This window comes from Acomys minous (genome assembly GCF_964271855.1).
Source record: "Acomys minous genome assembly, chromosome: 11".
Lineage (NCBI taxonomy): Eukaryota > Metazoa > Chordata > Mammalia > Rodentia > Muridae > Acomys > Acomys minous.
The window spans coordinates 8246200-8259274 of record NC_140492.1 but is presented as its reverse complement, the minus strand read 5'-3'; the positions used below and the strand labels follow the sequence as shown (position 1 = coordinate 8259274).

General features: G+C 43.3%; 2 protein-coding genes and 1 long non-coding RNA gene across 3 annotated transcripts in view; 1 reads left to right on the top strand and 2 right to left on the bottom strand.

Moving 5' to 3' along the window:
* The window catches only part of LOC311608234, a 56823-nt gene extending 52357 nt beyond the window's left edge, over positions 1-4466 (bottom strand). The window contains exon 1 of the long non-coding RNA XR_014782872.1: positions 4038-4466. This is a non-coding gene — a long non-coding RNA (uncharacterized lncRNA). The remainder of the gene's footprint in view (positions 1-4037) is intronic.
* A 250-nt stretch (positions 4467-4716) lies between these two features.
* Positions 4717-11822, top strand: SOD1 (superoxide dismutase 1). The gene is made up of 5 exons (XM_084800551.1): positions 4717-4947; positions 6942-7033; positions 8698-8767; positions 9497-9614; positions 10602-11822. Exons 1-5 carry the CDS (start codon positions 4871-4873, stop codon positions 10707-10709), a joined length of 465 nt encoding a protein of 154 aa, XP_084656677.1. The 5' UTR covers positions 4717-4870; the 3' UTR covers positions 10710-11822.
* Positions 9729-13075, bottom strand: part of SCAF4 (SR-related CTD associated factor 4) — a 63819-nt gene continuing 60472 nt past the window's right edge. The window contains exon 21 of the mRNA XM_084800527.1: positions 9729-10146. Within this exon, the coding sequence (XP_084656653.1) occupies positions 10094-10146 (53 nt within the window). The 3' untranslated portion in view covers positions 9729-10093. The remainder of the gene's footprint in view (positions 10147-13075) is intronic.

Genomic DNA, 13075 nt, shown 5'->3' with positions numbered 1-13075 from the left:
GCAGCCAGGCTGACACCTGCTTCACTCAGGTTCCTTTGACTAACAGCTTGATCCAAAGTGATTCAGGGGCTCCTAATGATCTGAAACCAGGCTGGGACTTCCAAACAGAGAGCTTATCATATGTTTCGTTGCCAAGATGCCTAACTCTCAGTTCATTTGTAAGCTGCTAATTCGGGGTGTTTACTGTTGGAGGTTGGTCTGATGTGTTTTAATGCTAATTACTGCTTGTTGTCTCTATGTCCCACCTGTCCCCTACCTAAGAGCCTAACCTGTTTGACCAATAAAAGGCCATCACACCTGGGCAGGGCGAATGGCGTGGCAAAGGTTCCAGGGCTTTGAGAAGAGAATCTTGAGAGGAGAAATGAGAAGAGGAAAGGAGGAAGAAGGCTGCACCATGGGTTAGGTGGAGAAGCACATGGCCGGCATGGATGGAGATCTGGCCCAGATGATGATAATTAGCAAGTATTTGGGATTATGGATTGGAGGTCGCTTGATAGAAATTATTAGAAGCAGATGGCATAAGAAGTAGGATAGGGATTAATATCTGCCCTGCCCCAGGTTAACTCTGGCTATTTTAAAATATAACAGGGTCTGTGTCTTGATTGACTGCTAGCAGGTTAGAAAATACCACGGTAATAATAATTATAGGCCTAATAATAAACATTATTAAGCCATACTGATAAATTAACCATACAGTTTACTCCCGCTTAACAATGTAAATTCATTTTGTTGTGTCCATTCCGTCCCATCCTGTGACACCCCCTGCTCCACCCATAGCTAACTTTCAAAAAATGTCTCAGGTACTTCAAGCCTCTCTGGTTTAATGTTAGAGTTTATGCTTATTTTAAATTTTTTTTTTTTAACGTTTTTCGAGACAGGGTTTCTCTGTGTTATCTTGGCTGTCCTGGACTCACTTTGTAGACCAGGCTGGCCTCGAACTCACAGGGATCTGCCTGCCTCTCCCTACATGTTTTTTGTTTGTTTGTTTGTTTTTTGTTTTTTTGGTTTTTTTTTAACACTTATTTTAAATGTATGCAGGTAGAATTAATGTCACTTTTGACTGTCTAATTTGTGCTCTAGTTCTAAGTGTGTGTGTTCCTTAGCACTAGAAGATAACAGTATCCTTGTACATTTCATCTTTGGAGTTCTGCTTAGTTCTGACTTGGTCCTATAATTAATTCATATAAAGAAGATCCCGACTAAGGACACTGAGGCAAAGACCTTGGTGACAATCCCCACAAAAACTACAGATGACTGAGAATGCTGTTATAAAAGGGAAGTGTTTTGGGTCACAGAAGAAAAGTATTTTAGGTAAAGAAAAAGGTGAAATAAAAGGAGAAGTGGAAGAATAGTTTTCAAAAAAGAAAGGAAAATCTGGAAATGCAAATGTGAATCTCTGGTCTTTTGCCTTTGTCACCTCTTACCCAACAGCGAGCTTTAAAGGGCATTCTCAAGACACACGAAAACCTGCTGAGTCAGCCCAGGTGCAGGCCTGTAATCCCAGGGAGGCTAAAGCAGGAAAATCATAAAATGAGGCCTTTTGGGCTACAGTGGGTGCCACAAGGCTGGACTGGGTAAATCAGAAAGACAGCACCTGCCTAGTATGTGCCTGGCCCTCAGATCAACCCCAGTACCACGAAACCACCTCTCCGTCATTCCTGAGGAAACCAGTGTTCTCCGGATGGACCACCCCTATCTGACAGTCAACGCTTGTGACGGTCTGGGCGGGAGCCCAAACTGCTTTAGGATTCTGCTGGTTTCCTGGAGATGGTGAGTCTCAGTGGAAGCAGCTTGAAGAAGAGCAATCGTCTCAAAATCCCACAGCAGAGATCCACACGCCTTCCAAGCCTGGGTCAAAGTAACTGGACTCTGATTAGATCAAGAGTCAGGAAAAACCTCAAGGCCATGCAACCTTGGAATGTCGAAGTTGGGATAAATTGGTGGATACAAGAATATAAGAAACATTGAGATAAAATATGCCCTCCCTCAACAGATGTTATATGTCAAAATTACATACGATCAACCCGCCTTAACAAACATATTTTTAAAAAAAGAATTAATTATTATTCTATATAGTGTTCTGCCTGCGTGTATACCTGCAGGCCAGAAGAGGGCATCAGACCTCATTACAGATGGATGTGAGCCACCATGTGGTTGCTGGGAATTGAACTCAGGACCTCCGGAAGAGCAGTTGGTGCTCTTTACCTCTGAGCCGTCTGTCCAGTCCCATAAATATACTTTTATAAGGCTCCAAAGGTCAAGTTCATATTTGGAATTCTTGGACTTTGAGTTGGACAGAGCTGGCTGCCTGCCCCTGGCCTTTCATTTTTCCCCTACTCCTGGCTCCTAGTCACATTGAGAAAGGGCTACGGCCATCCCAGCTGCGTATCTGTGGTGATTAGGCCCTGGAAACCACACAAGGTGATGAGGGTAGGGAATGCCAAGATCGTGGGCATTCAGTTAGTGTTCCAGGACAGGAGTTCGCAGCCTGGGTTTGCAGATCAGTGCTAGTGCCCATGTCTGTTGTGTTCAAGGCCCTGGGTCAAACCCCTAGACAGCCTGCTCAGATAAAGAAGAGTTGGTAATGTCTAGGGACACTTTTGCTTGTCACAAAATGGGACACCTTGGAGCTTGGGGAGGCAAAGAGGAGGATGCTTCTTGTATGTAGTGAGGAGAGGCCAGAGATGTTACTAAACATGCTACAATGTACAGGACAGCCACAACAGATTATCTAGCTAAAAATGTCAACCACGCAAAGGTTACACAACACAAATACTATTACATATATACCTATTAAAATTCTGCAATCCTGTTTTAGGAGAGGTGTGGTTCTAGGTGGGGGCTCCTCTTCGGGCTTCACATGGGACATGCTGTCTGAGGAAGGGTACTAGTCCTCTACCGCTCTGCTGGGGAATCCCTCATGCAGGTCCTGGGAAAGCTACGGTCCTCCAACCCTATGGAGTGGGAAGCCCTGGCCTGGCATTCCAGGACCCAAACAGGAGAGAGTCCTGCAGTGGTGCTTGAGTGTGTTTGAGAGAGGGAGTCACTGTTTGAGGGAGGCCCTTTGTACCCATGGCGTGCTTTCTCGGCAAGTTTACAAAGACCTGAAACCCAAAGCCTGGCTTTGGCCAAAGGCCCTTTGGCTGGGGATCTGTGCTTATGTAACTCTCCAGTATATATGCAAGTTATCTGGAGAATACTAGTAAGAACAGCGATCAGGATCACAGCTATGTATACCATCCTCTTTACCTTACACAGACTTATTCAACAACAGTTTTAGTATAAGCGTGGCCATTAGCTGAAGGATGCTAAGACATGCCTGGAGGGCCTCAAGAGAGAATGTGGGCTGTGTGTCGCTCACAGAAGATGCATTGGGGTCCATGCTCCAAACTTGTCTGTTCACCGTACTGGATTTGGGTGGAATTATCATTTCTTCAGTTTGTCAGTACTCTATCGGTGGTAACTAGAAATAAGACTCCCCAGGAAAAATCACACAGCAGAGGAGAGTGGGGGGGTCTGACATAAATCAGTTTGCCCCAATGTGGCTAAACCAGCTTGTCCTCTCGTTTCGCTCTGGCCTGGAGTTAGGTTTCAGTATTTTACCATCCCCGGAACTAAATCCGGCCTCCTGAGCGTAGCAGAACACGCAGAGGTATGCAAGAGCCCTTAGGAGACCATAGAGATGTCAATCTTTTGTGGTTGCGATTTCAATCTTAAGAAGAAACAATTTTCTTTTTTGTTTTTGAGAAAGGGTCTCTCTGCATAGCCTTGGCTGTCCTGGACTTGCTTTGTGGACCAGGCTGGCCTCGAATTCACAGCGATCCGCCTGCCTCTGCCTCCCAAGTGCTGAGATTAGAGGCATGTGCCACCACACCAGGCAAAACAATTTTCTTTTTAGGTAATAATCCCATCTCTCTTATTGAAGCCATTTATTGGCTCCAGGGATTTCCCCATATATCTTTCTAGACATTTCTGAACAGTCAAGTAAATATATGTTGATGCCTTTTTTTTTTGAAAGCCTCAAAAGTGGTTCGTACCTTTTGCTCATCCTGTAACAGTTTAGAAATACTTCCTTGAAACACTATGTTCCACCCGTTACACGGAGGTATCACAAATGACATCATCAGGCATCCCGTCCTCCAGAGCAAGGCTTAGAGCCTGAGTAACGCACACAGTAATGCCTGAAAGCCACTCGTGGGAGGGTCCAATCCCCAGCACTAGGAAAACAAAAACAAAAGAAATAATGTGGTATGTGCCAAGGACTTAGAAAACTGCAGAGAAACAAAGGTAAATCTGGAGATAGGGCACGGGCTTTAACACTCTCCAAACCTCATGAGAAAATAAAGCCGAAGCAGAGAACTGGAAATTACGTCTAGCATCCATCTTGGCGCATCCCAACTTTCAAACAACGACTGAGGCGCGCTGGCTTAAGTCACTCACAGCCAGCATTTCCAGGCAGAGCCGCCTCAGACCCCCCCAGGCTCGCCTCGCGGGCCCCGCGTTCCGGGTTTCCGGAACGACTCCGCCCATGTCGCCTTCAGAAGACAACAGCGGCTTTCCAGCGCCTTCCCCCTCTCTGGAACTTTCTTCGCCGCCGCTTTCCAGCTCCAGAAGCCGACACTACCTTAGCCTCACCCCCCAGCGTGCCCCGCGGCTGCGGAGCTCCATCAACGGTGGGCGGAGCCCGCGGATGGCGATTGGTTCCGTGCCAAAGTGGGCGTGGCCAGGCTCGGGCCTATAAAGACTCCGCGGCGCGGGGGTCCTCGGTTTGCGCCGGCGTTTCTTGCGGTGTCTTCCGGCGTCGTCTGCTTTCTTCTCGTCGCCCTCCTCCAGGCTCCGGAGGCCGCGCCCGCGCGTGTCCCGGCGAAGCATGGCGATGAAGGCTGTGTGCGTGCTGAAGGGCGACGGTCCGGTGCAGGGCACCATCCACTTCGAGCAGAAGGCAAGGCCCGGGGCGCAGGCCGTGGCGGCGAGGCGGCGCACCTGTGAGGCAGCCCGCCACGCCCCCGCCGCGGCCTGAGCCCGCTAGGTGCTGAGTCACCGCGGCCTCGGGTCCGGGCTGGGCACGGGCGAGGGAGGGTGGGAGGCAGGCCGGGGCGCCGCGGGGCCTTCCGGGCGGGTCGCTCTCCGCGTCCCGGAGCGGCGGGCCCGCCTGGCATCCGCTATCCCACTGGGGCTGCCCAGGACTCAGAGCTCTGTCTGTGGCCAACCCGCTGAGTTTGTGGTTAAGACTGTTTGATGCTGGTGGTGACCAACAGGACTAAGGCAGCAGGACGCGTTTGTGGCGTTTTAAAGCAAAGCCCTGGGCTGTTCTGTAACTAGGTCAGGGTCGTGTCGCAAGTGTGAAAGAAAGAGATGGCCTTGGACAGTTAGTTGTCCATTGCTTTTTCTTCTCTCGAGCTCCAGAAAGAGTCCTTCTGACTGTGGGTGTTTTCTAGGACAGCGAGTTTCTGAGCACATTTTGAAAAGTATGCAGAAATATTTCAGAAAATATTGTCTGTAATACTGCAGAAACACTTGCGTCATGGGGAAGGTATTTGTAGTTAAGATTGAGTGTCCAGAGCCTTAGAGAGGTTACCTACCATCTTCAGGAAGATTGTGTTATACTTACCTCAATCCCGAAAGACTATTTGATAAATGTGTGTTACGTGAACCCTAAATGTGAGAAGACACCAAGTGAATACAGTTCCTTTATGCGAAGGACAACTTATACCGGGAATTTAGTTTTTCTTGGCCATCTCAATTTCAGCAGTTTCTTTGGCATTTGAACTCATTTTGCTGTTTTCCTGTCTAAGTTTTTATTTTTTTATTTTTTTGTACTTTTTCTCCTCCCCAAGTAATTGGCTGCAAGAAAGCACTTTTAAAAAACATTCGTGAGCAAAGTGAACACTAGCTGCTGGTCTACCCGTCCAGTTTTCTGTCATCTTCCACCTTCCCAGAGCAGCCTGCAGGATTCTTCTGTGAAGCCGGGAATTTCATATTGCTGGTGCCCTTTGTACCCGATAAAGAGACCCTTGGATAGTTACGCATTGCAGATTGGCAGTTGTAATAACCTGGCTATCAACGTTGTTTGAGTTAACCTGTTGCCAACTTTTCAAAATCAGGATTTTCTGCTCTAAGCCAGGATTCCTTTCTTCTGTTGAAAAAGTTGGAGACTTAAAAACAACCTAAAAAAAAAAGTTCTCAGCGTGTGCCCCTGCTTGTGATTGCATTTGCATTTTCACAGTGTTGCTACAATCTCTCTGGAGCTATACGAATTTGAATTTTGGATGTAACATTACAGCACAGTTAGTATCACCATTGCTGCCTGGATGTCGGGTCTACTGCCTTGCTTTCTACACTCTATAGTGCTGTTACTGGCCTTTCTCCTTAAGTGGAAAAGTGTGTTTAGATTTGGATGCCTAATGAGGCTTTCCCCCATTTGCTCTGGTTAGACCCAAACGGATCCCCTCAGGCAGCAGCACATGGCATTTTCTGGCTATTAAATAAAAATGAGAACTGATCAATACCCCTGAGTGTGGAGTGAAGAGCAGGGGTTCTGGGGCAGCCAGTGTGCATTTCTGTAAGAGTCAAGCCAGACACAGGGCAGCATCCGGTCTATTCCCTGGCCTGATATTTCGTAGCCCCTTTTTGTTGTTGTTGTTTTTTCCAAATAGGTGTTTTTTAAGTGCTTGTTCAGTCCAGGTGCCTGCCAACATGGCAGCTGGCAGCAAGAGAAGATGGGTGGGGAGAGAGGCCTAGGGCTAAGCAGCTGGAGGGTCTGTAGGGTGTGTGCACACCTGGACATGGGTTTACTTTGAGGTTTTTTGTTTTTTTTAATTTTTGTGCCTTTTATTGTGAATGGTAAAGGTGTAAACCAGCAATTTTCCTTTTGTTCAGAAGTGTTTGCCCTCAACTTGATGCCTCAATTTTTTTTTGTTTTTGTTTTAAATAAAGGCAAGCGGTGAACCAGTTGTGGTGTCAGGACAAATTACAGGATTGACTGAAGGCCAGCATGGGTTCCACGTCCATCAGTTTGGGGATAATACACAAGGTAGGTCTTATGCTGGCTGATGACCATATTTCTGTACCTGGCTGACCAATAAGATTAACCATTAAAATCCATCAATCTTTCTACGATTAGGTTAAAATAACCACTTAGGTCAACCTTGGAAAGTAGCCATTAAAAAAGTACTGTTTAATTCCTTAAGTGTGGGAAGGTGAAGGAGTTGGTCTTTGTTTTTTGTGCTTATGGCTTGAGTTTAAAACACAAAAACAAAAAGTTAAGCTCCTTGTTTATTTTGGGTAATTCTGTTTTGGTTTTTGGAGACAGGGTTTCTCTGTTTAGCCTTGACTGTGCTGAACTCATTTTGTAGACTAGGCAGGCGATCCACCTGCCTCTGCCTCCCAAGTGCTGGGATTAAAGGTGTGCACCACCACTGCCCGGCCATTTTGGGTAATCTTTGAGGTGTTTGGAGCTGCGGTTTGAGTGTGGGTGCTTTAGGCCCAGTGTCTTGAGAACAGCCCCATGCCTTGGCATGAGAGGCATAGTGGGGCAGAAGTGAAGATAACTTAAGATACAGCAGATGCTTTGAACAAGGGTTATTTTCACAGTTTGAGATTAGAATCAAGTCAGTGAAAAGTGGTGGGTTAAAATTGCATTGAGCAATCTTTTGCTATATTGGAGTAATGATCTGAATTTGTTTACCTGAGCGCCTTATTCATGTTGCTAGGGATTTTCCTCCCTCAACCCCTCCTCCCCTGCTTTCCTACCCTCTCTACGTAGCCCAGGTTGACTTGGAATTTGTGGTGTAGCCCAGACCATTTTCTCAGCTTTCTTCTTCCTCTTTATGTGTGCTGGGTTGCAGGAATGTACCTTTAGAACGTGTGTGTATGTGCCACAATCTGTCCATGTAGTTACTGTGATCAAGTTTGATCCGTTTTTGGTAATATTCCTCCAAGTTGCTTTGCCTCTGGTCTGGTAGCTTTGCTTTGTTCAGCTCCTTCCTGATTCCTGCCCTGTACTTGTTCCCTCCACCTGGGTAGAAGTTGTAAGTACCATAAAGCCCTTCATAAAAGGACTTCTGCATTGTTGTGGTTGTGTTCCTTGTGAGTAGTATCCCTGTGCCTGCCCACCTATAATCCTGGTTACACCCCCTGGAGTTGTGAAGGACAGCAGCCTTGGCCCTTGGGCATAAAGGTCTACTTCGAGGTGGATGAGTTGCTTGGTGGCAAATGCTTTTGAAAAACAAAAATTTTTTATCATGCTCCCCCCCCCAAAAAAAATTATGCTCCCTTCTTAAAAGCCAAGATCTTTAAATGTGGGAGTTTAACTTTAGAAGAGCCATTGAAGATGACATCTGTTCCACTTACAAGGAAGAAACTAGAGTCAGGCATGATGTGACACTACCATGTTCCTATTCCTAGTATTTGGAATGCTAAGGTGGGGGGGAAATCACAAGTTGGAGGTGTCCTGGTCTATAGTAGTGAGACGCTGTCTCAAAACTCAAAAACAAAACAAAAAAGGAAACTTGACAGTCTAGAGAAAGAAGGTAGCTTGAGAGGTAGCTGTATAACCCTCTATTGATTATAAGCCAAGGCATTGCTTCCTGTTTTTATACCAGGTCAATGTTTGCTGTGTTAGAAGTTGTAAGAATGCCCATATTGTTACAGACAGGGGTTTGCTTCATAATCTAACTGCTGGTTTCTGGTGAATAGGGTGTACCAGTGCAGGACCTCATTTTAATCCTCACTCCAAGAAACATGGCGGACCAGCAGATCAAGAGAGGTGAGCGAGCAGCCTGCTCCATATGCAGTGGTGGAAAAGGCTTTATTGAGGCCACCTGTAAGAACTGAGTGGTCTCCCTACCTCTGCTTTTGTATTTGTTTTTATTCACACAACTCCCACATCCCCAAGTACTGGAATGGCTTATTTTGGGTGAAGGTGCTGACAAATGGGGACTCTTAAAGTGATTTGGTTTTGTAGCATTTATTGAAGATGAACTAATACAAGTGCCAAAAGGAACCCATACAGAAAATGTCATGGATAACAGATTTGTCAGTCACTAGCAAAGTAAATCATTGTAGAAGAAGACACTAATGCAGATAATGAGAACTAGTTGATACTCCATTTGTATGTGAGTTCTCAGGAAAGTACTAAATTTAAAGAAGGGCTGGCTTGTTTGATTTTAGAATGAGACCTGGGAGCGAAGCCCTGCTAAGAAGTATGCTAACTCAGGAGCTGAATTTATCCTTTGCTACAGTCAGTGTATCCCACACTATGACTGTTCTCAGCCTACCTTCAAACTTGAATGGTTGTGTTCAAGGTGCCCTAGCTAATCTGTTTGGAAATTTGTTTCTAGACCTTTGTCATTCTGGAAAAGCAGTCATATTTGATATGTAACTGTGCACTTAATCTGCTCTTATGTATTTTACTTATATGCTAATTTAGCTCTTGAACTCTGGTAAAGTGAAATACACATCATTTCTCATTCACCTGATGCTGTTTTAATGTTAGGCATGTTGGAGACCTGGGCAATGTGACTGCCGGAAAGGATGGGGTGGCCAATGTGTCTATTGAAGATCGTGAGATCTCACTCTCAGGAGAGCATTCCATCATTGGCCGCACAATGGTGGTAAGTTTTCATATAAGAACATACATACAATTTCTTTTTAACATAGTTACATACCTTTCCGTGACTTTATGGTGATTAAATTAGTTTCTAAAGAATCACATAAATTGTTAAGAGTTCAGAATGGAAATAAGTTTTTATTGGATGTGATAGTAAAGAATTAATTTGCCTAGGTCAGTTAAGAACACTGTTCTGCTGAGATGCAGTAGAAAGCAGGTTACATTTGATCACACTGGATCTGAGTTGGGGATACAGTATTTAGTTTAAAACAGCCAGATTTTTCTTGCCATGATTGCCCCCCTTACAGTTAAACATTTCGTTGAGTCTAAAATCTGCGATGGATGTCAGTATTCAAGTCTGTAGGTTACATTGCTTGGTTACCATATGAGAGCCGTCTTCCCAAGTTACCCTCGGGGAGCTGAAGTGGTTCATGCAGAACACCAAGAAGTAAAGGATCTTGCCCACCTTGGGCAGCTAACTTTTCAGTAGGCACTTCCTTTCAGTTGACCCTTTATCCTTAGAATTTTCTTCAGCCCTATTGGTGAAGCAGAACAGTCATTCATAAATGTTCTAAAAATAAAATTTAAAATCTTGTTGCTAAATATATTTAGAATTTCCTTTTATTTGTAGGCCTATAGTTCATTGAACATCATGAGATTCTGATAGAAGGGAAACTTGCAAAATGACTATTATATTTGGGGGGTAGGGGCTAAGATCAGCATGTGCCTGGAACAGTCACTTGGGTCCTTAGTATTTCATTTAGAAACACCAATATTGACCTAGCATTTAAAGGTAATGTGTCTGCCACTAGCAAGGAAAAACTTAAGTTGTCTGCTTTTAACTGCTAGCATAAATATTAGCTTATTAGTTTACTAATAGCTTTGAACATTTTCTAATGTAAGTGGTCATTTTAAGTCTTTGTGGTATTGCTGGGAAAAGGTGCTAATTACTTGACTGCCTAAACCTAAATGTTCTTAATTCTTTCCAAAGGTCCATGAGAAACAGGATGACTTGGGCAAAGGTGGAAATGATGAAAGTACAAAGACTGGAAATGCTGGAAGCCGCTTGGCTTGTGGTGTGATTGGGATTGCCCAGTAAACAAACATTCCCTGTGTGGTGTGAGTCTCAAACTCATTTGCTATCCTGCTAAACTGTAGGAAAAAAAAAAACCATTAAACTATCTTAACAGTATAACTGTGTGACTTCTTTAATTGCTTAAAGTACTTTGATGATGCTTGGAAGGTGTGTATAGTTTATAACTCACTGAACTAAAATCTGTTTCTGTGCCTTTCTGTATTTTGCCAGACTTAATTACACATGGGTATTCTCATTCAGGCCTGTGAGTAAACATCATGTATGGCATTTATTTTGAGTCGGGTGCATACAAATAAAAATTCTGAATTAACTGTACATTTGAGCATCAACAACAGACTCAGTGATGCTGACTCTCATATTAACTCCATTTTGAAAGTGTTTTATGTGATATCAAAATGTACACCTGGTCTTGAGGTAGCCCAAATCAAAGTTGACCTTAGGAAATTATCTGCCCTTTGATAGCTTCAGAGAAATTACTTAAAGCTCTCCATTTAGATTTAAAATTTTTAAATTAAAATATTGTATTAGAATTACATGTCATGATTTAAGAAGAACTTGTATTGAACCCAATAATGGCAAATACATAGCCTCAGCTAGCTGACGTTAATTTAATACCTAACTCTGCTTTCCAAGTGAAGCTGGTACCACCTGTTCTAAGGTTTCAAGAAAAACAATAGATGAAACCATGTTTGATTGGAGGTTCTGGCTAAATCCTGACTTGCAGCCCCAGTTAATGAAGTTGTTTGTCTCTCTAATACATAACATATTGAAGAAAGTATGCTTTTTAAAGGAAATACTAACCCAACAGGCTGTGACCTATCTGGATAGTCTTTCAAATGTTGTCATTGGAGAAGAGACTGCTGAATTAGAAAAGGACAAATTTTGGTGATTTCCAAGTTTTAAAATTGCTCAAGAGCAATGTTTTCATAAGTGATTATGTTGAAGTTTCAGGTAAATAATATGCAATCAGTTTTCTTAATGTAGTTTTGATGTGGGGGGGTGACTCAAATGCAGAGACTAACTTGGGAAGTATTGTGTATACTCACAAACCAGTTGGTATTGTTTAGTGGTTCATTTCTCAATATTTTTAGGTGGAAATAAAAAGCTGCAAAAGTCTGTTCTTGGAATCTGGGCAGTGAATAATCAGGTGCATGAGTTGTTTTTCTTCCCAGAAATAACTCCAGTAAGGATTTAAAAGCCTAAGTAGGGTCAACATAAAACCAAAACCTGGTAGCTACAGACACTTCTCCCCATCATGACAAAGAACTTGCATTTGAAACTCAAGTGGGAGTGAGTATATAAGAAGGAACACTTATTCTAAAACAGTTTGGTAATTGTTTTTGCTTAACCTGGCACCTAGTGGTTTTATGATCACATTTATTTTTAGGGTGTGTGCATGAGGATACCAAGTTAGTGTATTGGGCCCCAGGGATCAAACATGCCATCAGGGTTGTCACAAAGGTTTTTTTTTTTGTTGTTGTTGTTGTTGTTTTAACTTGGCTGAGCTGGTCTTGGCTTGTCCTTAATGTTATTTCAGGAAAAGAACTCCCAGACTGCAAACAGCAGTTCTCAACCTATGGGTTGTGACCCCTTTAGAATTGTAGATAGCTATCCTGACTCTGAGATATTTACATTATGATTCCTAATAGTAGCAAAATTACATTTATGAAGTAGCAACAAAAATAATCTTATGGTTGGGGTCAGCATAACATGAGCAAGTGTAGTAAAGGGTTCAGCATTAGGGAGGTTTGAGAACCACTGATGTAAGTAACTACCTGACTAGCATTAAGTCCCTGACTCTGGGCAACACACTCTCATGTCAGTAGTCTAGGTTTGGCTTCAGATGAAGTGGCACAAGGCTCAGTGTATGTCTTGGGAACAACAGGTAAAACTTACAAGAAATGCTCTGCTGTATGTACCTAGTCTATAAAAAGCTTTCCAGTTGCATACATTAACCTTGACCTCATTTTACACCTTGGAAACTTCAATGGGAAGATCATAGGCAACACATTCAAATTTCTAAATAATGCCTAAACAATCAGGTAATTTGTATGTGTAATATTGGGAATCCAATTATTTATCCTAGCAAATCTCTCTACAAATTAGGCAACATTACCACAAGGCCAACAGGGAAAGAAAAAAATCTAAACTGCAAACACAAGTTTCTTAGTTGAACATTAAGACCATTAACTTTTACCTTATGCTCAAAATCTAAATAAGTCAAAAGAATAAAACTCTCAAGTGTTGGCAAATTCCACATAAGTGTCCTTTTCCCCATCAAATAAGTCTAGTTTAGACTCCCAATACTTTAACAGCTCAAACTTTGATGATTAACATCCTTTTTCACCTTAATGCAGTGTATGAAGAAT

Coding starts and splice junctions, on each gene's coding strand:
- SOD1 (XM_084800551.1), top strand. CDS start 4,871: ATGGCGATGAAGGCTGTGTGCGTGCTGAAGGGCGACGGTCCGGTGCAG. Junction 7,034..8,697: donor GTTTGGGGATAATACACAAG/GTAGGTCTTATG, acceptor TCTGGTGAATAG/GGTGTACCAGTGCAGGACCT. Junction 8,768..9,496: donor GGACCAGCAGATCAAGAGAG/GTGAGCGAGCAG, acceptor TTTTAATGTTAG/GCATGTTGGAGACCTGGGCA.